This window comes from Bombyx mandarina, chromosome 15, assembly GCF_030267445.1.
Source record: "Bombyx mandarina strain Sakado chromosome 15, ASM3026744v2".
In the NCBI taxonomy this organism is placed as follows: domain Eukaryota; kingdom Metazoa; phylum Arthropoda; class Insecta; order Lepidoptera; family Bombycidae; genus Bombyx; species Bombyx mandarina.
The window spans coordinates 5,881,420-5,902,818 of NC_143221.1; the positions used below are offsets into that span (position 1 = coordinate 5,881,420).

The 21,399-nt window shown below is 36.6% G+C and overlaps 1 protein-coding gene across 1 annotated transcript; it reads right to left on the reverse strand.

Annotated features, from left to right (window-relative positions):
• Positions 1 to 5,239: 5,239 nt before the first annotated feature.
• Positions 5,240 to 20,753, reverse strand: LOC114242922 (ATP-binding cassette sub-family F member 1). Its single transcript, XM_028174253.2, has 18 exons — positions 20,185 to 20,753; positions 19,779 to 19,898; positions 18,897 to 18,998; positions 18,448 to 18,573; positions 18,186 to 18,290; positions 17,731 to 17,831; positions 17,302 to 17,361; positions 16,666 to 16,852; positions 15,659 to 15,946; positions 15,366 to 15,442; positions 14,550 to 14,698; positions 12,678 to 12,761; positions 11,734 to 11,971; positions 10,427 to 10,604; positions 9,705 to 9,883; positions 8,496 to 8,729; positions 7,473 to 7,631; positions 5,240 to 6,645 (listed from the first exon to the last, which is right to left on the reverse strand). The coding sequence occupies exons 1-18, from the start codon at positions 20,414 to 20,416 to the stop codon at positions 6,544 to 6,546; spliced, it is 2,721 nt and encodes a 906-aa protein (XP_028030054.2). The 5' UTR covers positions 20,417 to 20,753; the 3' UTR covers positions 5,240 to 6,543.
• Between the last annotated feature and the right edge of the window lie 646 nt (positions 20,754 to 21,399).

Here is a 21,399-nt window from a genome sequence, read left to right on the forward strand (position 1 = left end):
GATACGAATGCACCGGATGTCTTATCTTTTACCATAACACAACGTTTATGTATAACACTGGCATGTAGTGTGGACAGATCCGCCTTCGAAGATTTGAGTAACTAACACAGCTCGCGACCTTCTTCAGAAAAAGTGGAAAAATATTTAATTTACACAGAACGCTCCTTGATTAAGTATTAAAAATTACAAATGTTCGTTCACGCATCGCGATTGTATAATTCTCTAGCTAGCTCAACCCTAAAACATGAAATAAAAAGCGTAACAACACATCGGGTTTTTCACAAAATGAAGGAATAAGTGAGCAACAAAACGCACTTTATCAGGTGGCAGCCGCTTTATCCTGCTAATGACCAACCCCTCTCGAGTAATAAAAGTCGATATCAACCTCCGAACTCCGACAGAGAATGAAAAGGTCTTGATACTTTATCTTTATATATAAAAATGAATTGCTGTTCGTTAGTCTCGCTAAAACTCGACAACGGCTGGACCGATTTGGCTAATTTTGGCTTTGAATTATTTGTGAAAGTCCAGAGAAGGTTTAGAAGGTAAATAAATATGAAAATTTTGTTTTTCCTTTGATGTTTCCCCCGTCGGACGGATTTCTTTTCTTTGTTTTAAGTTTATTTTATACAAAAGTTTAGGTCTTTTATAATTTATCGATTGAGGTACTACGAAGTCTGCCGAGTCAGCTAGTTTCATATAAATTGTATAAGGTACATACGATAATGGCATTATTTTCTTAGTTTTTCGCCAGTTGTATTCCAATTTGAATGTTTCAATCGACTCCGATGCCGTAGAATTAATTAAAATTAAACACAGACAACTAAACTACATCTAGTACCTAACTACTTGTACTTCATTTCTCTTTTTAATTGTAAGGGCACATTGTGCACGGGTGGATTTTACCATCCTGCCTATTGCTGCTATGAAACACATTTGCAACAATTTGAAGAGTAGGACACCCGTTTTATCAATGCAAAAGACTTTAGATTTACGTTTCATATTAGGCGCCATTTAATAGCTTTTATTTTCCATTAACTTGGATAATCACTTAAAACCGCCCGCAATAATAACAAACTGTTAATTAATTGTTACTGTTATATTTTTAGTGTACAACAAATCACAAGTTACGTAGAATAGACAACTCCGAAATACAAAAATCAAGTCATAATACAAGTAGATAAATAATATCTACCAGACAACGACAATTATTGGGCGATCATACTTACCAGCAAAACATATTTCTAAAGTATCAAGATTTGTATACTGACGTCATTGCCCAGCGAAGCGCGGTCGAGAATTAGCAGCGGCGAGAAAGAAAAATGATTGTGACAGTCCGGCGAACAACACTAATGGAGTCTGCGTCTGCAAAATGTGCCCACTTAGAGCTATATGTACATATAGTATCATTTATCTTGAAGTATTTGAATGAAAATTAGATTATTTAATGGCGAGAGCTATAGTTCAATTAGCCTAGAATTTATGAAAATACTAGCGACCCGCCCTCGCTTCGCTTCGGTAACATTAAATTTTATTATTGATAGGCGAGTCCCGCCATGTTGTGCGCGGTACGACAATAACTGCGGGTGACGCCGCGGGGCGAAGCTAGTCTAAAAGCCTACGTTACTCCTTATATCATCAGCTACCTATTAGTGAAAGTCTCATCAAAATCGGTCAAGCCGTTCCAGAGATTAGCCGAAACAAACAGACAGACAGACAGACAAAAATTGTAAAAAAAATTATTTTGGTGTATGTACCGTATATATATTCATATGCATGTAGAAAAAAGCGGTTATTTCAATATTACAAACAGACACTCTAATTTTATTTATATGTATAGATTTCCTCTAAAGAAACGTTAGTAATAGAATAAGGAATAGATAATTTGCGATTTTCAAATAACGGTAACGCACCACTAATACTTTTAGCTCATTGATCAAGATAACATCGACGACATTTGAAACTTCTACACAGTTGTTAACGCACTAATCTCTGGTTTAAAATTGATCATTACAGAGAGATATGACTGTAGAAGGGTGACTATCTGATTCATGTATCTAGTCAGATTCAAATCGTTGAAATACAGAGGGCAATTTGAAACAACTCGGCAAGCAATAACGGGCGCCACCCTAACAATATAACACTCCCCTCACAAATTAAGTGTAAAACAAACCTAATGAAATTTAAATATCTCTCTGGCTTCGCAATAACTGCACAAATAAAATCAAGTCGCTAGGGTGAATGTAATCGCTTCTATTGTGCACACATTGTACCGAATTATTCCATTGGTGAGTTTTACAACCTTATCAAAGAGAAAAGTGTTCATTCACAAGTTATCCTCCTTTTGGTTTACGAGTTGCCGTTTCAACAAGGTTGTGAGGGCTTTGATATTGAACAAGGGGCGGGCTGTACTCGAGACATTAATACCCTCCCGGGGTGAGAGCAAGCCTCGCATTGTTAACATATTAGGGGATAATTCATAACACTTAGCGGATATGGAATTTAATAGTATCTAACGAAATAATATGTGGTCTATTAGATTAAGACAATTTCATTTCCTCCAATTTCTTCACAATTTGGGCATAATATTATTATGATAGAATGCGCAGGCGTGTTTTAAAATATGGTATGAAAATTAAAACAGCTGTTAAACATTACGATAATTATGTATAAGACAATTAAAATTCGACAATATTTGTTAATGTCGTCAAAATTAATCAAAACTATAGTTTTTTCAACACGCAGTTTTTAAAACCAAATATAAAGTTGAATCAAATTATCATACACATTTATTTTTCATATATTTATCATATAATTTACTATAAATTACACAACCTATAGAATGCATCAATTGCAGTCTATTCTAAATATTTATATTCGTTAAAATAATATTTTTCTTAAATTCTGAATTTGGATTTTAGAAAACTTGTGGAAAATTTCTCATTACGTCTGTTCGATTTTATTATTTGTAGTATGTGGATAAATAAAATTCTTGTATCATCATAAAGGTTTTCTAAATAAAACAACCGTTTTAACCGATTTTGAATTAAACAGAAAAAAAAGTTTCTAATTACTGGACATAAGCACTACACCGCCGAAGACTGATCTATGTAGTTTGAAGATAGACATGTCATAATACTTAGGGAATAAATACCCTGAAGAAGTACTTTCCCGAGCGATATTGCGCGACAAGAGAAGTATCTCTGGTAGCGCATTATTTTAGTTTTTTTAAGTCAAAATTTACTAATTTAAATATAAATAATATTGCAGTGTGCAAGACATAATTATGGTAACAACAATCTCATCCTAATTATAATAAAATCTGCGTTCACTGCAATGTCGACGAATATGCTGAGCCGTGTGTGTGTGTAAATAAAATTATATGAAAGTTTTCTTTTTCGTCTTCCTTGAGTACCTAAATTTAACTGCACGTTCTCAGAGTTTTACTTCAATAATGAATCCCAGAAACGTAATTATTCCACCAAATCGACTTGAATATCCAACAGAATGTTTTAAAACACGTTCTCTCGCCCCTCAAAGGGAAGGATACTAATTTTCTTTCAAAAGAAGCTTTCTTTCAAGAAGTGGAAAAAGTTACAATCTGAAAGGAAATTTGCGTTTTAAATCCTCTAATGAAGCTGAGAACTTTGTAATGGAGGGGCGAAAGGCTGAGAACAAATTGAGGAAAAACTTCGAGTGCACTTGATTACCTTTTATTTTATGCTTACGCTTTGTAAACGGGAAACGGAAGATGAAATAATAAAGTTGTTCGTAATTTTCTCTCGATGAAGTATTCGAAATAGAAAATTGTTTGAAACTAATTCGCAGCTCGGTCTTATTAGTTAACACCTTTACCGTATGTACTTACCTAAAATTGTCTAAAATAAGTAAATGCGTATGTATTAGATTGGATCAGTGTGCTTAGTGAGGGTTTTTTAATGTTCTCGATAGCGTAAAAGTTAACTCTATGGAATTGGAACGTTTGCCTACGTTTGCCGCTAGGGGCGCTGTTTCAACTGCATACAATTTTGAGATAACTTTTAAACTATCGAGAGCGTTAAAAAACTCGCACTAAGTATACCGTAGGTTTGTGCGACAAAATTGAAATTTTAGCCAGCTTCTAATTAAGCGGGCAGGCACTACGATCATCAGAAATTCAAGCGAGTAAACAATTCATCAATCTTCGACTGGAATTCGATCGAAACGAACTATAGTAGAATTATTTTGTCCGTGGAGTTTGGATCATAAAACATAACCCGGCTAGGGCGGTGAGCATGTTGCGCGGGCGCAACGCCATTATCTATAAAAACAAATGAGTCATCGAGGGCAGGTACACGGCGGCGGGGTGGTATACGAAGGGTGGTGAGACATTGTTATGTCAAGAGTCATTTGTACTTACCTGCAAATTATAGTACATTATGTCGAAGAGAAATGTGTTTTTATGCATTCGTTCTCTGAATTTCTTTAGTGACACAATGAATACTCCTTTGTTTTGTATCAAAACGGCAGAATTTATTATTTATAAAATAATATGTGCACGTGTTGTTATCAACAATGTGTTCAAAATTTTCACTGAAATAAGAATAGATCCCGAAAAGTTGCAGTGTTAATTTCTGCCGTTCTCGTTAACTTGCTGCGGCTATATGTGGTGTAAGTGTTCGGTTAGTGATTTTTTCTTTCATTTGTATCACTAACCCACAAAATGTCAAAACTAAATACACTATCGATAACGCTTATCGACAACAATAATGCGCATCACTATGCCCGTCCATAAGACTCGTGAGTGGAAGAGAGCGAAATACTTACTTCACCGCTCCGATTTTTTATGACCCAAACTGCACGGACAAAATAATTCTACTTCTACTTCTATTCTTCTATAGTATTAATAAAAACCCCAAATTTATATAAAAATCGGTACGTATATGCTAAAAAAAATCTTATCCGTTTTTCTCGCAATTAGACATTCGTGAGGCATTCTTACAGTAACTGATCCTATGTCATATCCATTGTAAGTCTCAGTTTTCGTCTGTCTCTTTCGATTATGTGTGGAGCTAACTTTTTATAAAAAGACTTGGTGGAACTGTTTGTATTGTGATGGACTGTAGTGTAAATGTTTATTTAAATAATAAAACCACGTGATTGTTTTTCGATTAACTAATTGTGTTAAATCGGAACTATACCTCTTACCTATCAATTAATCTCCAATGTCATTAACATCAATTAAATAAAACAAAATTAATTTTGTAACAAAATTTATTTCAATGTATAAATAAAATTTGTATGTTTTGTTAAAATAAAAACTGACGACTACCTATACAGTTTGATTTCGTAACGCTCTCATAACAATATTTAAGACTCGTTTCTATTAATTTCCTTGCTGCGATATGAGCTGACAAGCAGACGAGTTGATTGGCCATCCAAAGTTGAGTATTACTGAAGTGCATATAATGTAAAAACCGCCAATTATTACAGTAACGATTGTCCTAATCTATACATATAAAAATGAATTGCTGTTCGTTAGTCTCGCTAAAGCTCGAGAACGGCTGGACCGATTTGGCTAATTTTGGTCTTGAATTATTCGTGAAAGTCCAGAGGTTTAAAAGGTAGATAAATATGAAAATGCTCGGAATTAAATAAAAATAACAATTTAGTTTTCCCTTTGATGTGTCCCCGTCGGACTTATTCCTTTTGTTTGTTTTAAGTTTATTTTATACAAAAGTTTAGGTCTTTTATTTATCGATTGAGGCACTACGAAGTCTGCCGGGTCAGCTAGTGTTCAATAAGAAACGAACTAGTTTCGCAATGAATATATGATGTAATTACATTATGTAATAAATTCTGCGCGTTTAATTTTCACCAAATAACATTATCTTCATCGGGGAAGCATTTCGTGAAAGTGTCGTACGTAATTGTAGTAAAATTCGATGGCTAGTTATTGCCGTACAATCGCTACACTGGATACAGCGGGCGTCTAGCTTATCGGAGCACGGACATATTTTTTTTAAATAGATCACTTTAACAGATTATCCTATTTAAATACATAGATAAAATATAATCAATTCGAAGTTATCCATAGTTCATCGTTTTAATGCGATCCAACACGCCGCCTGAATCAAAACGCTCAAATATTTAAACGTACGACGCGACTTCATAACGCTTTAGATTTCTTGATACCGAAATTTTATTTAAATCATGACAAAACCACAGACAAAACGTCCCTTTGACGGGATAGGCACTTTTCATATGCATACACTATTATTGCTTACGATAATTAGCTAAATGTAAGTCGGTATGTTCGTAGACCGTGAATCCCGAGCGCATAATGACAGACCGTCCTGTGCCGTCGTTTGCCGGACACGTCGGACACGCACGGGCGTGCAATATGCGCCCCGCTCACGGTATACATGCCGCAATCAATTTTTAGAAGCAGTAATATAATTTATTTACACAATCGAGCAATTAATACATTTTAAAACATTATCCTTAAGCATCTTTCATCAGTGAATAGCTTTGAGTGTGAGGAAGACCATTATTTTTACAATATCATTGTTGGACTGCTTGGTTAGCGATGATGGATGGTGAGTTGACCGTCTCCCCGAGGCTCTCGAGGAGCTCCTTACGGTAATCGTCGAAGTCACCATCGACCTGTGAAAAACATTCAAAATTAGTCATTGTGATCTGAAACTGTTGTAAAAGGTATATCTTTGTTAGCAGTCTCCAGGTTAAAGCAGTGACTATTCGACTCGGACTTCGCGCCTCAAAGCATGTTTCAGAAGGACTGCTGAGGGACTCTGTGACCATTTCAAACTAGCTCACATGTCTGGGTCAGAGCATTTTGTTTATCGACGACAAAGCAGTTCAATCTCTATACATCTAAATAATAAGTTTCATCTTGTTGCTGTTGTGTTACATATGGTAACAATTTTTATTGACGTTACAAGAAGAAAATAAGAGACAAGTTAATGCAAATTTCGCGAAATGAGCTTACGACTATTTTTTTTTTCATATCCTCATTCACAGATTCCCCTTATATATCTATACTAATATTATAAAGAGGAAAGATTTGTTTGTTTGCTTGTATTGAATAGGCTCCGAAACTACTGAACCGATTTAAAAAAAGTGACATAAGCATAATGCATTTTTTTTTTGGAAAAAAATTACCTAATTTTGTAAAAAAATTACCTAAAATATTCTTTACATCGCGTGCCCTGCGAAAACTATTGATGAAAGAATAAAGTAATGTACTACGACTTTGTAAAACACATTATTATTTACAAAAAGTGTCGCGACAGCATATGTCTAACTATTATAACTATGCCGCAAGAAGTGTTCTTTTATTTAAAAAAAAATAAAACTGACGTTTGACGTGACTAAAATTTTTGTTAAAGACCCGAGCGGAGCCGGAGCGGGCCGCTTGTACTTCATAAAATAATTAATCAAAATGATTTAATTGACAATCAATTACGTCATACCTCGTTGATGGTCTGATCTTCGATGACGTAGAGCGCGCAATCCGTCTCTCTGATAAGTCGTTCGTCGTGGGACACTATGACCACGCCCCCCTTGTAGTCGTTGATCGCTTCGGCCAACGCGTCTATACTCTCGATGTCCAAGTTATTTGTGGGTTCATCCTGTTTATAATCGAAGATCGTTTTAGTAACAAGTTTGTAAAATTAATTATTATAGTAAACTAGTGGTCCTGATAGTCGACTATAATTAATTAAAATTATAAGTTTGTACACTAATATGATTCTATTGTCAAATATAAATATAATCTTAAAAATAAAATAAAATACTTCTATAATCACAGATTTCGCCAAGACTACACGTTAGATAGATCATTAAAGACAAACAATAATCAATCTTTTTTAAGGAATTTTATGACCTGGTAACTAAGACCTTTAAGTCGTGTCTTATTTTAATTTATATTCTTATTTTTATGAAAATGATAATATGGAGAAAATGAAATGAAATGAAATGAAGATGATTAATTTGAGACATTAATCAACTGGGATGATATTAACTGAGATGAGATGATATGGCATGAAATATAGCCTTAGTAAAATGGTGGTCATTTACTGAGATTTTTTCAGTGGAGGATCCCGAGAAATTACGTTCAGCGGCTTTGTTTAATTTTCCCACATTTGTGCACTTTCACAGATATTAAACAGTTAAGAAACCACCATTATTACACATTTAAACCCGAAGAAACACTAAATAGACAAAATAAAACAAATCACACAACTTCACTCCTCGCGTTTCCGCCAAAAAGTTCCCATATTCAATCTATTCTCAATTTGACCACAGACTATAAGCAATAAAAAAACTTTGACAATAAACAAATAGTAGATATGCATGCGTGCGTGTGTGTGTGTGTGTGTCAAATACATTGTAGTGTGTGTAATGTTTTTTTAATTAATTTATGATTATGATATCATATGATACGATGATTTATTAATTTATCTTAGATTAAAGCGGAGTAAATGACAACGAACCAGAATGATAACGTCGGGCCCCATGAGAGTCATTTCGGCGAGCGCCACGCGGGCCTTCTGTCCGCCGCTGAGGTCTTTCATCTTGATGATGTGCGCGTGGCTCGCCAGCCCGAACGTGCCGAGCGCCTTCCTCGCCTTCTCGTACTGCAGACCGAACAAGCGCTGCAGGTACTCCGCCGGCGTCTCCTCCGCCGTCAGGTGCTCGCCAGAGTGCTGGTCGAATCTGCCTATCCTCTGCAATCACACCATTACCCAGTCCACTACTGTCCCGTGCACTTATATCTCAAGGTGGGTGGCGCATTTACGTTGTAGATGTCTATGGACTCCAGTGACCACTTAACACCAGATGGGCTGTGAGCTCCTCCAACCATGTAAGCAATAAAAAAAAATAGTTTCGAGCGATGAAACTATTTCTTCTTCTCAGTCGTACACTCCTGGCGGAGTGGTCGTAGTTACGTATGTCTTAATGGTCGCGGCTTTTGAGAGACTTCTCCATCTCTCTCTATTTGTGGCGGTACGTGTAGTTCAGTATGGAAACACTTCATAGATGACTTAATCAAGTCTGCCCGCCTTGTGGATGATCGGCCGCGAGAGCGTTGACCGTCTACTCTTACTTAAACCACTAGACGTTCCAATGAGCTTTCATTACGAATGATATGTCCAAACATATTAAGGATGAAACTATGCCGAGGTACAAAGGGCATTTATTGTAATATCGCAGTTAAAATATACTTCAACAATAATTAAAACAAATATTCAATGTCTATAAGTTTACATACATTTAATACATACATACATTTTTAACAATCAATGTTCGTTTCTAACAACTCTACTTTCAAATAATTTCAGTTACTTTATAATAACGGTATTAGGTCTATTATCAATGGTGGCAATCTGTGCATTTGGACAAAAAAATGTTATTGATATGTCAATACAGATTGATTTGAATATAATCGTCTCCTTCAAAGAATACGGTTCAAAACCTGCATTAAATAAAGGTTAATACTTAACCTGTTATTTATCTAAGATGTCGTTCAGAAGAGTTTTGTGACTGCCAATGGAATACAAAGTCAATAGTTCGTTTTTCTGATTTACCAATAATTGTCCAAAAGTCACATTGCCGGCTTTGATAATAGTCGACTCATATATAGTTTTTTATACGAGCTCAATTTTTGCGTACTTAAATTATAATGTTTTAATTATACAAACCAATCTGTGGTTCTTAAACAGTTCGCCGCGTATAGGAGTCAATTCGCCGACGAGTAGCTTCAGGAACGTCGATTTCCCGACTCCGTTGGGACCCACGATCGCGATACGAGAATTAAGATCGATACCGAAGTTCACGCCCTTGAAGAGAGGCTTCTGACCGGGGAAGTTGAAATCCACGTCTGTGTAACAAAATAATAATTATTACAGGTTTATCGACCCTGGACAAAACGTGGTGTTATTACTGTGCTAAGGAATGTGGATCTCCATGATGACCTGGAGCTTGACTCGGTCAGTCAGTATAAAGTCGTCGTGGTCTAAAGGATAAGACGTCCGGTGCATTCGTGTTGAGCGATGCGACGGTATTCGAATCTCAAGCGGGTACCAATTTTTGTAATGAAATACGTACTCAACAAATGTTCATGTAATTACTGGTGGTAGAACCTCTTGTGAGTCTGCGCGGGTAGGTAACCATCACGCTGTCCATTTCTGCCGTGAAGCAGTAATGCGCTTCGGTTTGAAGGGTAGGGCAGCTGTTGTAACTATACTTGAGACCTGAGAATTTATATCTCAAGATGGGTGGCGCATTTACGTTGTAGATTTCTATGGGCTCCAGCAATCTAAGCAATAAAAAAAAACCCTTTGGCTGCGCAAGCGTCATACAATAACTGAGACTTGGACCTCATGTCTCGAGGTGGGCTTGTGTGTCTGCGGCGGCGCGTTACCGTGCAGTCCCAGGATGGGCGGCTGCAGCGGCGACAGGTCGGGGAAGCTGAACTTGACGATGTACTCCTTGGGCCGCTGCAGCAGGGCGACGGGCGCGGCGCCGTCCTCGTCCTCGCGCTGCGCCTTGCTGCGGTTCTTCTCCTGTTTCCGCGTCAGCGCGTCCTTCTGTTTCTTTTCCTGTTACATTTTTATGTCATTTCATTAATTGTACAATTTTTTTTTTTATTGCACTTGTAGGCTGAGAAGTTTACGGCCCACCTGATGGTGAGTGGTTACCGTCGCCCATGGACTTCAGAAATGCCAGGGGCAGAGCCAGGCCGCTGCCTACCGTTTAATACTTTCCACAGGCCTCGTTTGAAGAAGACTTTTTAGCGGGAACGCGCGATGAGTGAAGTTGTGTGATTTGTTTTATTTCGTCTAGTAGTGTTTCTTCAGGTTTAAATGTGTAATAACGGTGGTTTATTAAACTGTTTAATGTCTTGTGGGAAAATGAAACAAAGCCGCTGGACGTCACTTATCGGGATCCTCCAAAAAGTCCAATGAAAAAGTCTCAGTAAATGACCACCATTTTACTGAGATTATATTTCATCCCATATCATTTCATTTCATTTGATTTCATCCAGTTGATTAATGTCTCAAATTAATCATTTTCATTGCATTTCATCATTTTTCATAAAAATAAGAATATAAATTAAAATAAGACATGACTTAAAGGTCTTAGTTACCAGGTCATAAAATACCTTTAAAAAAAAACTGTACTATTAACAGTAACGTTTAGTACGGCCGCACGGGAAGGCACCACCGTCATAATTCTGTCGCGAAACAGTCGTGCGTTCCGACTTGAAGCGTGTAAAAGCTGGTACATAATACAATTGAGACTCCGACCTCATGTCTCAAGATGGATGACGACATTCAAGTTGTAACATTCTAGGTAACGGCAACCATTTTACACTAAGTTTTTTTTAGGTCATGGCCTAATTGGTGTTAAGTGGTTATCGGAACCCATAGACATCTATAACGTAAATGCCGCCACCCACTTTGAGATATGAGTTTTAATGTCTCGCTATAGTTAAAGCAGCTGCCTCGCCCTTCAAACCGAAACGCATTACTGCTTCACGGCTGACATAGGCAGGGTGGTGGTACCCACCCGTGCGGACTCACAAGAGGTCCTACCACCAGTAAAAAATGTTTGCATAGCTTTTTTTGTTAATTAATTTATTACATTCGAATTTCGCTTTTACGATTGTCTCGTATCTATTGGCGGAGGAGTGCGCCAGTCACTCTGGGCTCGAGCCCCGATACTCACGGCTTGCTTCTTGGACTGTCCGTGGGCCTTCAGTTCCTTTATCCTCTTCTCTTGCTTCTCATATTCCTTGATCATCTCCTTTCGTTTCTGTGCGTACATTTTCTTGAACATCGAATAATTGCCTTTGTAATAAAACAATTTCTGTTGATCTAAATGTATGATTTCGTTGCAAACGTTATCCAAGAAAGATTGATCGTGAGATACCACTAGTAACGTCTTCTTCCATCCTTGCAGGTAACTGAAATTGTTTTAAACTATATTCAGATATAAAAATAATAATTTATACTATCAAATACACCTCCTGAATGTTAATTAGTAATTAAAAAATCTTAACCAAACGACATTTCCATTATTTATTAGCCTAAGAATAAACATACCTACACAAATTGCACATATGCACTTAATTTTGGCTAACTATTAACTATTAATTATTATTATTATATTAGACGATGCATGGTGCGGTTCGCTTCTCTTAAAAAAATCTACATCGGCGATATATACATATGTTTGTGTGTACATATAAACAAAGTTTCAAACAAAGTTTTAGGCAGCGGCTTAGCTCTGCCCCTGGCATTGCTCAAGTCCATGGGCGACGGTAACCACTCACCATCAGGTGGGCCGTATGCTCGTCTGTCTACAAGGGCAATAAAAAAAAAAAAATTGGGATAACCGTTCTCAGCTTTTAAGTGAGCATACATACACGCATATATTCTCTTTTATATTATAATATGTATTTATAATATAAAATATAATATTGTAGACATGTCGCGTCTAAAGCGTTTTAGTGATAACTTCAATTCGAAGCGGAAATAAGTGAATATTAAATTTTACCTTAAGTGTCGTCATAATCAAATTCAATTTTAATTTGTTATTCGCTGTAAGTTATTATTTACCCCAAGCCCCAGAGCGTAATAATATTTTAAAATAATTAAACCGCTACTTACTTGTCTAACCAGATCACGGCGTTCAGATCTAAATGGTTCGTAGGCTCGTCCAGTAACAGCAGAGTCGGTTCTATGTACAGGGCTCTGTAAACATAATCATTGAGTAACTATACTGAGGCCTTAGAACTTATATCTCAAGGTGGGTGGCGCATTTACGTTGTGGATGGCTATGGGCTCCAGTAACCACTTAACACCAGGTGGGCTGTGAGCTCGTCTACCTATATTAGCAATAAAAAAAAATAAAAAAAATTACGCAATAAAATTTCCAAAACTAGACTTTCTCTGTGAATACAGTTACGTCTATGATCTATATATTAAACAAATACTTAGAATAGCCCTCCCTAAATTGCACAACTAACGGCCTGGCCACGGGGATCGGCGGTGCGAACAGCGAAGCGGTGGACGAGGCGACCATTCGCGCAGCACCGTTTGCAGGCCACGGGTACTCACGTTCGCCGCCGCGACTAGTAAGGAAGTCCGACAGCGAAATGTCTATATCGAAATTATCTCGATATTGCTTACAAATTAATAGTTTTTTTTCAGGACCTATTATTTGGAAAAGATTGTGAAGTACATGATTTGAATAAGAATCGGAGTATACCTATAGATGGAGAATTCCACAAGAAGTACGAGAAATACTTTGGGTGGCTAGACTTCCAAATAGCTGGTCTAGCTAGTATTTCAGCTATTTTTTATTTATTGCTTAGATGGGTGGACGAGCTCACAGCCCACCTTGTGTTAAGTGGTTACTGGAGCCCATAGACATCCACAACGTAAATGCGCCACCCACCTTGAGATATAAGTTGTAAGGTCTCAAGTATAGTTATAATGGCTGCCTCACCCTTCAAACCGAAACGCATTACTACTTCACGGCAGAAATAGGCAGGGTGGTAGTACCCACCCGTGTGGACTCACAAGAGGTCCTACCACCAGTAATTACGCAAATTATAATTTTGAGGATTTCATTTTTATTACACGATGTTATTCCTTCACCGTGGAAATCAATCGTGAACATTTGTTGAGTACGTATTTCATTACAAAAATTGGTACCCGCCTGATATTCGAACACCGGTGCATCGCTCAACACGATTGCACCGGACGTCCGTTAGGCCACGACGACTTTAAAAATATAAAATAAAAAATAAATAAAAAATATAAAAATTTCGGCGTTAATTTTTCGCGGCGAAAACAACTAAACTCATTTAATCACTGTACTATTCGCCGCGACTACCGCTCGACTCCGTGGCTCGCGCCGTCCGTATTCATGCATTTGTTTTGCTCGCCCGCCGCATCGCGCGATTCGCTCGGTACATTTCGCCGGTCGCTTCGCCGGTCGCCCGTGCGCGTGGCTTGTTAGGTACATTTCTATGCGCTTATTTTAGTCGCTAGACGCTTCGCCGTTCGCACCGCGCGAATATTCGTATCGGCGAATGTCCCGTGGCCAGGCTGTTAATTAGTTACGAGTCGAAAGCTACATACGCTGGCAACCCTATCGATTCTGCCATTGGCGATGATAATCGTATACCTAGACAAATATTTTTCTCTAATAATATCTTTTTTTTAGGATTGAAGGATTACTGGTTGCCCGGAGGCCTTTCCAGTTTCACCGGGACAGGTGGGCAAGCAAAGGCTCAGCCAGGAGGGGTGGGATTTGCTAATAATAGCTGCCCGAGCGCCTCCGAAGGAGACCTACAATAATAATATCCTCAGCTACTCATTTATAAAAGCACTGTGTAAATAAGATGTTACCTTTTTTTTAACGCTGGCGAATCCATTTACGGATACCCGGTCCGGGGGGTATCGAACCAGGTTATGTCGGACTCCGATAAAAGAAATAAGAAAAAAAGAAAAAATTAATAGATAAGATGTTACCTAGCGAGCGAAACTCTCATCCTCCATCCACCGGAGAAGTTCTTGGTGGGTCGATCCTGCATCTCACGGCTGAAGCCCAGACCCGCGAGGATACGGCGCGCTCGAGGCTCAGCCGCGTCCGCTCCTATCGCTTTCAGTTCTGCGTAAACCTGAAATTAAGCATTATGTTTGTAAGCAGTCCATTCTTAAAGTCTAAAAAGAAGATAACTATTCTCATGTCAACAGAAAATAATATTAACTCGTTAAATTAGCTAGGCAGTGGCTTGACTCTGCCCCTGGCATTGCTTAAGTCCATGGGCGACGTTAACCACTCACCATCAGGTGGGCCGTATGGTCGTCTGCCTATACGGGCAATAAAAAAAATAAAAAAAAACAAGCACTACCCTTCTCATTGTAATTCGATATTTCGTGAATCCGCAATGAATACGTGACAAAACTTATGAGTCAATAGTCAATAAACTCAGAATTGCTTGGCAGTTTGCAAACGTTCCGGCGCTGTAGAACTCGTGCGAGGTCGTTAACCTTGCGCTACCCTCAATAATTAATTAACCACTTAACACAAAGTCGACCATTTAAATTCTGGAAATCAAGATGTCTGAAAATAACCGAATATTTCCTCTACTGTGATATTTAGACGGAAAACGTAACGTGGGACGCCCCCTGGATAGGTGGTGCGATGACCTCCGAAAGGTGGCCGGCAAGAAGTGGATGAGGAGAGATGATGATGATGATGATGATATTTAGACACGGTAAAAATATTTTGTGACCACAAACTTCAACGAATTCGAATGAGACGTTTTTATTCATTTCGCTTACCTCATTAAGTCTATCCTGTTTGCTGAGGTTGCCTTTCTCTGTTTCAGCTTCAAGCTCTTTGCATTCCTTTAGTAATTCTAAAAACACACAAATAAATACATTGTTTCAGTTTTACTTTGATAGTAAAACCTTTGAGACTAAACATTTTAGTTGTTGTCTGTCTTATCTGTCTACTATGCGTTTGTGCATTGTTCATCAGAATGAGTCGAAACATTATTAAGATTATTTATTTTTTGCTATAGCACCAAGGAAGTTAGCGCAGTAGTTTCGACGATATAAAAAAAATATCTCACCGGTTCTCTTAACATCAGATTCGAGGAGCGTATCTACAGCTGACATATCACTGGCCGTCACCTCTTGCTCGCACAACAGTATGTCTATATGGGGCGGGAGCGGGAAGGCGCGTTGTGCTAAATGCCTCAATAAAGTTGTTTTTCCGTGTCCATTAGGCCCGACCAAACCATATCGACGTCCGTTGGCAATCAAGAGATTCGCGTTCAAGAATAAATCTTTTCCTTTCGCACTGATCGAGAAGTTTTCGACTTTTATGTCTACTGCGTTTTCTAGGGCTGCCATTTGACCTGTTGAAAAATATTCACCTTATACTATGTCACACAACGACAACCGAATTTTACTTTGTCATGGTTCCTAATTCGAATAAAATTATGTATATCTTGTAATTGTATTAAAAATAAAATGTTGCATGTACATTTCACAGAAACACAAAACCTTTTTTTTTTTTCACACACAAATGGTCAATTTTTATTAATACAATAATAATAACTTGAACTAGAAGCAACAATTTTACAATACTAAGCCATTGTCAAAGATCGGTTCGTACTGTAAATACTAATGACACCGAGCCCACTGAGTTTCTCGCCGGATCTTCTCAGTGGGTCGCGTTTCCGATCCGGTGGTAGATTCTGCGAAGCACTGCTCTTGCTAGGGTCAGTGTTAGCAACTCTCCGGTTTGAGCCCCGTGAGCTCACCTACACACGTTAGGGTGAAGCTGAAATAGCCTCTCAAGGCTATCAGCATAGGTAGGAAAAACAAAAAAAATGACAGCAAATGGAACGAAACCGAAAGTACCCGAAACAAAATGGAAGTAGGTCCCCATTTCATAGTAAAAATGAGGATAAGACTGAACATCTTTGATTATGGCCACTCAAGACTAAGATTTCAATAAGTTCTTATCTTCAAATGCCCCCCCAGAATTCGTACGGTTTGTTTAGAGATGAGAAGTAGAGGACTAATAGGGGAAGGTCAATATGCAAATACAGCTAAGTACATTAATACATACCAGCTGTTTTCTGTGCCTGACTGACCGTGAAGTTCGCATCAAGTTCACTGTGCCCCTGACCACCTTTTTTTGTCATCAATTCCATCTGTTTCTCATACTCCTGCTGTTTCTTCAGTTTCTTCTTTTCTTTGTGGCTCAATTTCTTTTCTACAGAATCTTCTTTTTCTTTTGAAGGCAATTCTGTCACCTGACATGAGTAAAGGATGCATGAAAATATGTTTAGGCATAGTTTGTGTTCAAAAACAATGCCATTATCCAATATATTTTTTTATAAGTTAGGCAGGTGAAAAAGCCTAGCCGTGCAGTTTTACAATACGCACATTAACCTATAAGTACGCAAATTATAATTAATGCGCCTAGATTCTTTGATAAATAGTGGCCATCAATAATGGCTTAATGGCCACATCATTATTTCATTATAGATCTCATTGGAAAAATTGGTACCCACTTGTTAGGTTTGAACACAGGAATAGTTGCTCATACCAAGTACGTTAGGTGTCTTATCCTTTAGGCCAGGACGACTTCATATTATATAATGGGGGGTTACTCATTATTAGTACCCTTGTGAAATTTTTATGTCACATTTATTTTTATTTGTATCTTTATTCAACACAGAAATGATCATGTTTATTTTACCTTATCGTCATCTTTTTCTTCAACAATGGATTCATCTTCTTGTCGCTTTTTCTTTTTATCCTAATGAAGAGAGAACATATCACATTATTTATGAATATTTATTACAATATATGTTTAAGCATTTACTTATTTACATTATATTACATACATTTACATATAAACAAGCAGATATAAGACAAGAATAGAATCGAAACTGTGAGAATGCACGATCACATATTATGATTGTAGTTTCATGAGATATTCCATCATTACAATATTGATAACAGTACACATATAACATTACAGTAATGATAATTTTATTCTCTAATGAATATCTTCAATTAAATTTACACAATATTTAAAGCAAAATTATATAATATTATTAATAGAATAACATTTTTATATCAAGAAATTGTTAATTGTGATAGATGTACAATTTAAAAAACTTACTTTGCCCTTTAGCGATTTCTCTTCATGCTCTGGATCTTTTATTTCAAATTTCTTTAACTCTGCCTCAATATCATCCATATTATTCTTCTTTTTATGTTTTCCTAAAATTGTTTTATTAATTTTCTTAAGTATAAAGTCCACTCTGTAGGTTGGCTTGATGCCAATTAATGAACAGAACAGCAGTTGCAACAATAGGGCTGACATTTTTTTTTAAACTTAGATAATATGTATTAAAAATCTATAATTTTGTTAACTGCTGAGATGGATCAACGAGCTCGCATTCCACCTTATTCACGTTTTTAAGCTTAACTAATTAAATTATTTAAAGAGTAGTCATTACACTGACAACAAAAATAATTTTGTCACCCATCATGAGACAATAGAATGCATGACTGCATTATTTATTGCAAAATAGACTTAGATAGAAAAGAGGTGTTAATGAATTATTTACTCACCTTTACTTTTTACTAAAGGTATGACTAATTCATCATCTTCTGAAGCTTCAATTTTCAATTCTTTGTCACTTTCTTCATCAGGCCAGTCATCCTTTTTACCCTTGGCTGAATTAAATGTGTGACAATATAGTTTAATCATTAATTTACATATATAATACAATACTATGATATAATAAGAAAGAAAAAATAAAATAGAAAAGAAAGGAGAAAAAGAAGAGGATATAATATAATTATCATTAATTAAGCTTGTTGTAATATTCACCTTTAGTATGTTTATTGGCTTTCTTGGGAGCATTACTTGAGACATTGCTGACAACTGATTTTGTGTCATCATGGTCATCATCCTCATCAGATGATTGAGCTTCTATAATTTTCTTTTTATTTTTAGCTGTCAATCAAATAAGTATTAAAGATTTTTTTTGTAAATTAAGTTTTAATATAAGTTGAAGAGTTTAACCTATCAACTGAATTACCTACAAGCTTTAATTTTCATTGCCTGTAGATAATGTGGGACTGTTAATAAAACCTAAGTAGATTTTCGGAGGTACTAAAAGAATATAAAATTTCTCTAGTTTCAGGGCAGATTTTGCATTATTTTGTTGTTAGAGCAGAATATCACAGAAAGTAACAGACAAAAAAAATTTGGCCCTAACTAGTATTCACTTCATTATCATTCATCATCAACAAGTAAAAATGTGCAATTTCACTTACTTTTCTTCTTACCAACAGGCTTTGCAATATCTTCATCTGAAGCCACTTTGAGATCTACATCACTGCCTTCCGAAGACCAATCATCATCTTTCTTACCTTTCCCTGTGGACATAAAAGCCAACAGAGTGAACATAAAAGAACATAAATATCAAAAGGACTGATAAGGAGTAATATTTTTGTAACATCCCTTTATTGTAATCTAGGAGGTTAATTTCATTTTATCATCTTATTCATTTATAAATATGTGAAGAAGGGCCGGGAGATAGCACTCACTTCCCTCAAAAAAAAATTTGGGTTAAGGCATGATTTCTGATGATTGCCTTTTTAGAAGGAATACTAAGTATGCATTCAAGTCTTTCATTTCACTCACTAGACTTAATAGCCTGGTAAATATACAATGTTATCAAACACTTCAAGTAATAAAAAAAATTGAATTTGGCTCTATATTTACTCAATGTAACACTATTAACCCAGGTTAGATAATTATAACCATACTCAGTTTTAATAAAATAATAATGTTTAAAAAAGTCCAAAAAGGTCCAAAAGAATAAGCTATGAATATTAATTCACTTGAGAATAGTTAAAATTTTAAATTTAAGTATTATTTTAATATACAACAATATATATTTTATATTATCTTTTATTGTAACAATAGTTGTGGCAGGGTTTACTGTTGTGTTGTTTAATACATTTAATAGTAAATGTATCAAATACTATGGGTGGCATGATGGGTAAACAACCACTCAGCTCACCTGGTGTCAAATGGATAATACATCAGGTGTCATCCTTATGACCAAGACTTATCATAATTTTATTTTATTTTTGTTATTCCAAGTACTTATCATCATTTAATAGCTTTATTTATCTGTTGGTTGTAATTACCTTTTTTCTTTTTTGCAAGTTTAGCTGGCTTTGATGAAACATTTGTTGTATTGTTGATAATGGATTTGTTATCATCCTCTTCATCGTCTGACCTATCAGCACCCTTTTTTTTACTCTTTCCTAAAACAGACAGTCTTCAGAGATAACAGCCATATTATACGTTACACAATTTAGATATTAGAAATTCATCGTTCAATAAGATAAAGAGCTGACATATTGTAAAATTATTTAATATGTCAACCAATTTCAAGACAACTGGCTCAAAATACAATACACTTAAATAAAAACTTATGTTTTTTTTGCATTTGTGGAGATCCGTCCAAGAAGAAACACCCGACAAAATTTTGTTGTTTACGATTTTGTTGTCATATGGTGTGCCACATACGAATTTTCTAACTTCACCAACCTTTCTTTTGTGACTTTTTGGCAGCCGGTTTCGGGACGTCCTCTTCGTCTGAAACTGGAACTTTCTTTATGTTCTCTTCGTCGCTATCGCTACAATCTCCAGTTTTATTCTTCTTCTTGCCTTTTCCTTTATTTTTAGAGGTTAGTTCTGTCTTTTCATTCATGACTGAAGGCTTCTCATCGAAATCGTCATCTAAATCTTGATTTTTTTTGTTTCCTCTCTTTTTCGACATGTTATGGTTTTCTTTTTTAACAGAAGTATTGTTTAACAAAATTAAATTAAATTTGAGGATAATTTCAAACCTTAGAAAAGCTGCGCAGGTGACAAGCAAGTGACAAGTTGACAACGTCAAACGTCAAAAAATTCCAACATAGATAATAGGTACACTTAATATTTAAGATCCAACTAGAAATTAGGTGTAATATTTAGTAAAAGTAGAATAGGCATGTGATCCACAGTTTATAATATTATTAGATATGTGGACGGGCTCACGGCCCACCTGGTGTTCAGTGGTTACCGGAGCCTATAGACATGTACAACCTAAATGCCGCTACACACCTTGAAATGTGAGACACGCATTACTGTTTCACGGCAGCAATAGGCAAGGCGGTGGTACCTGGTACCCGTGCGTTCACACAAGACGTCCTACCACCAGTAATTACGCAAATTACAATTTTGCGGGTTTGATTTTTATAACACAATGTTATTCCTTCACCGTGGACATCGAACATCGATGCATCGCTTGATACGAATGCACCGGATGTCTTATCCTTTAGGCCACGACGATTTGATCATCTGTTGAGGCTAACATGCTGGCTGGCTATTAATGACTTGTATTTAACTGCGAAAGTGTGGGAACTGTGATAGTCAAAGTTCTTAACGCGCTGATGATAAAGGTCGTATGAAGGCTGCAATTTTGCTCCATTGCAGATCACCAGTGTGGAAGTATATGACAAAGAGAAGATCTTCCGAGCGAGTGAAATTACTCGGTAGATGACGACAACGGACCACCAATTAAGATTATACTGTTATATTATATCATAACAACAACTATCCTATCTTCAATTTTTTTGGCAGAAATTGCTTCTCCGTTTGTCGTTAAAACATCCAAAGATGAGCTAACCTGTTTAAAGAATTGTAAGAGAATTACATACATGATTGAGCCACATGAAGGGTCAACAACAGCACCACAACTAAGTCTAAATATCGTGTTTT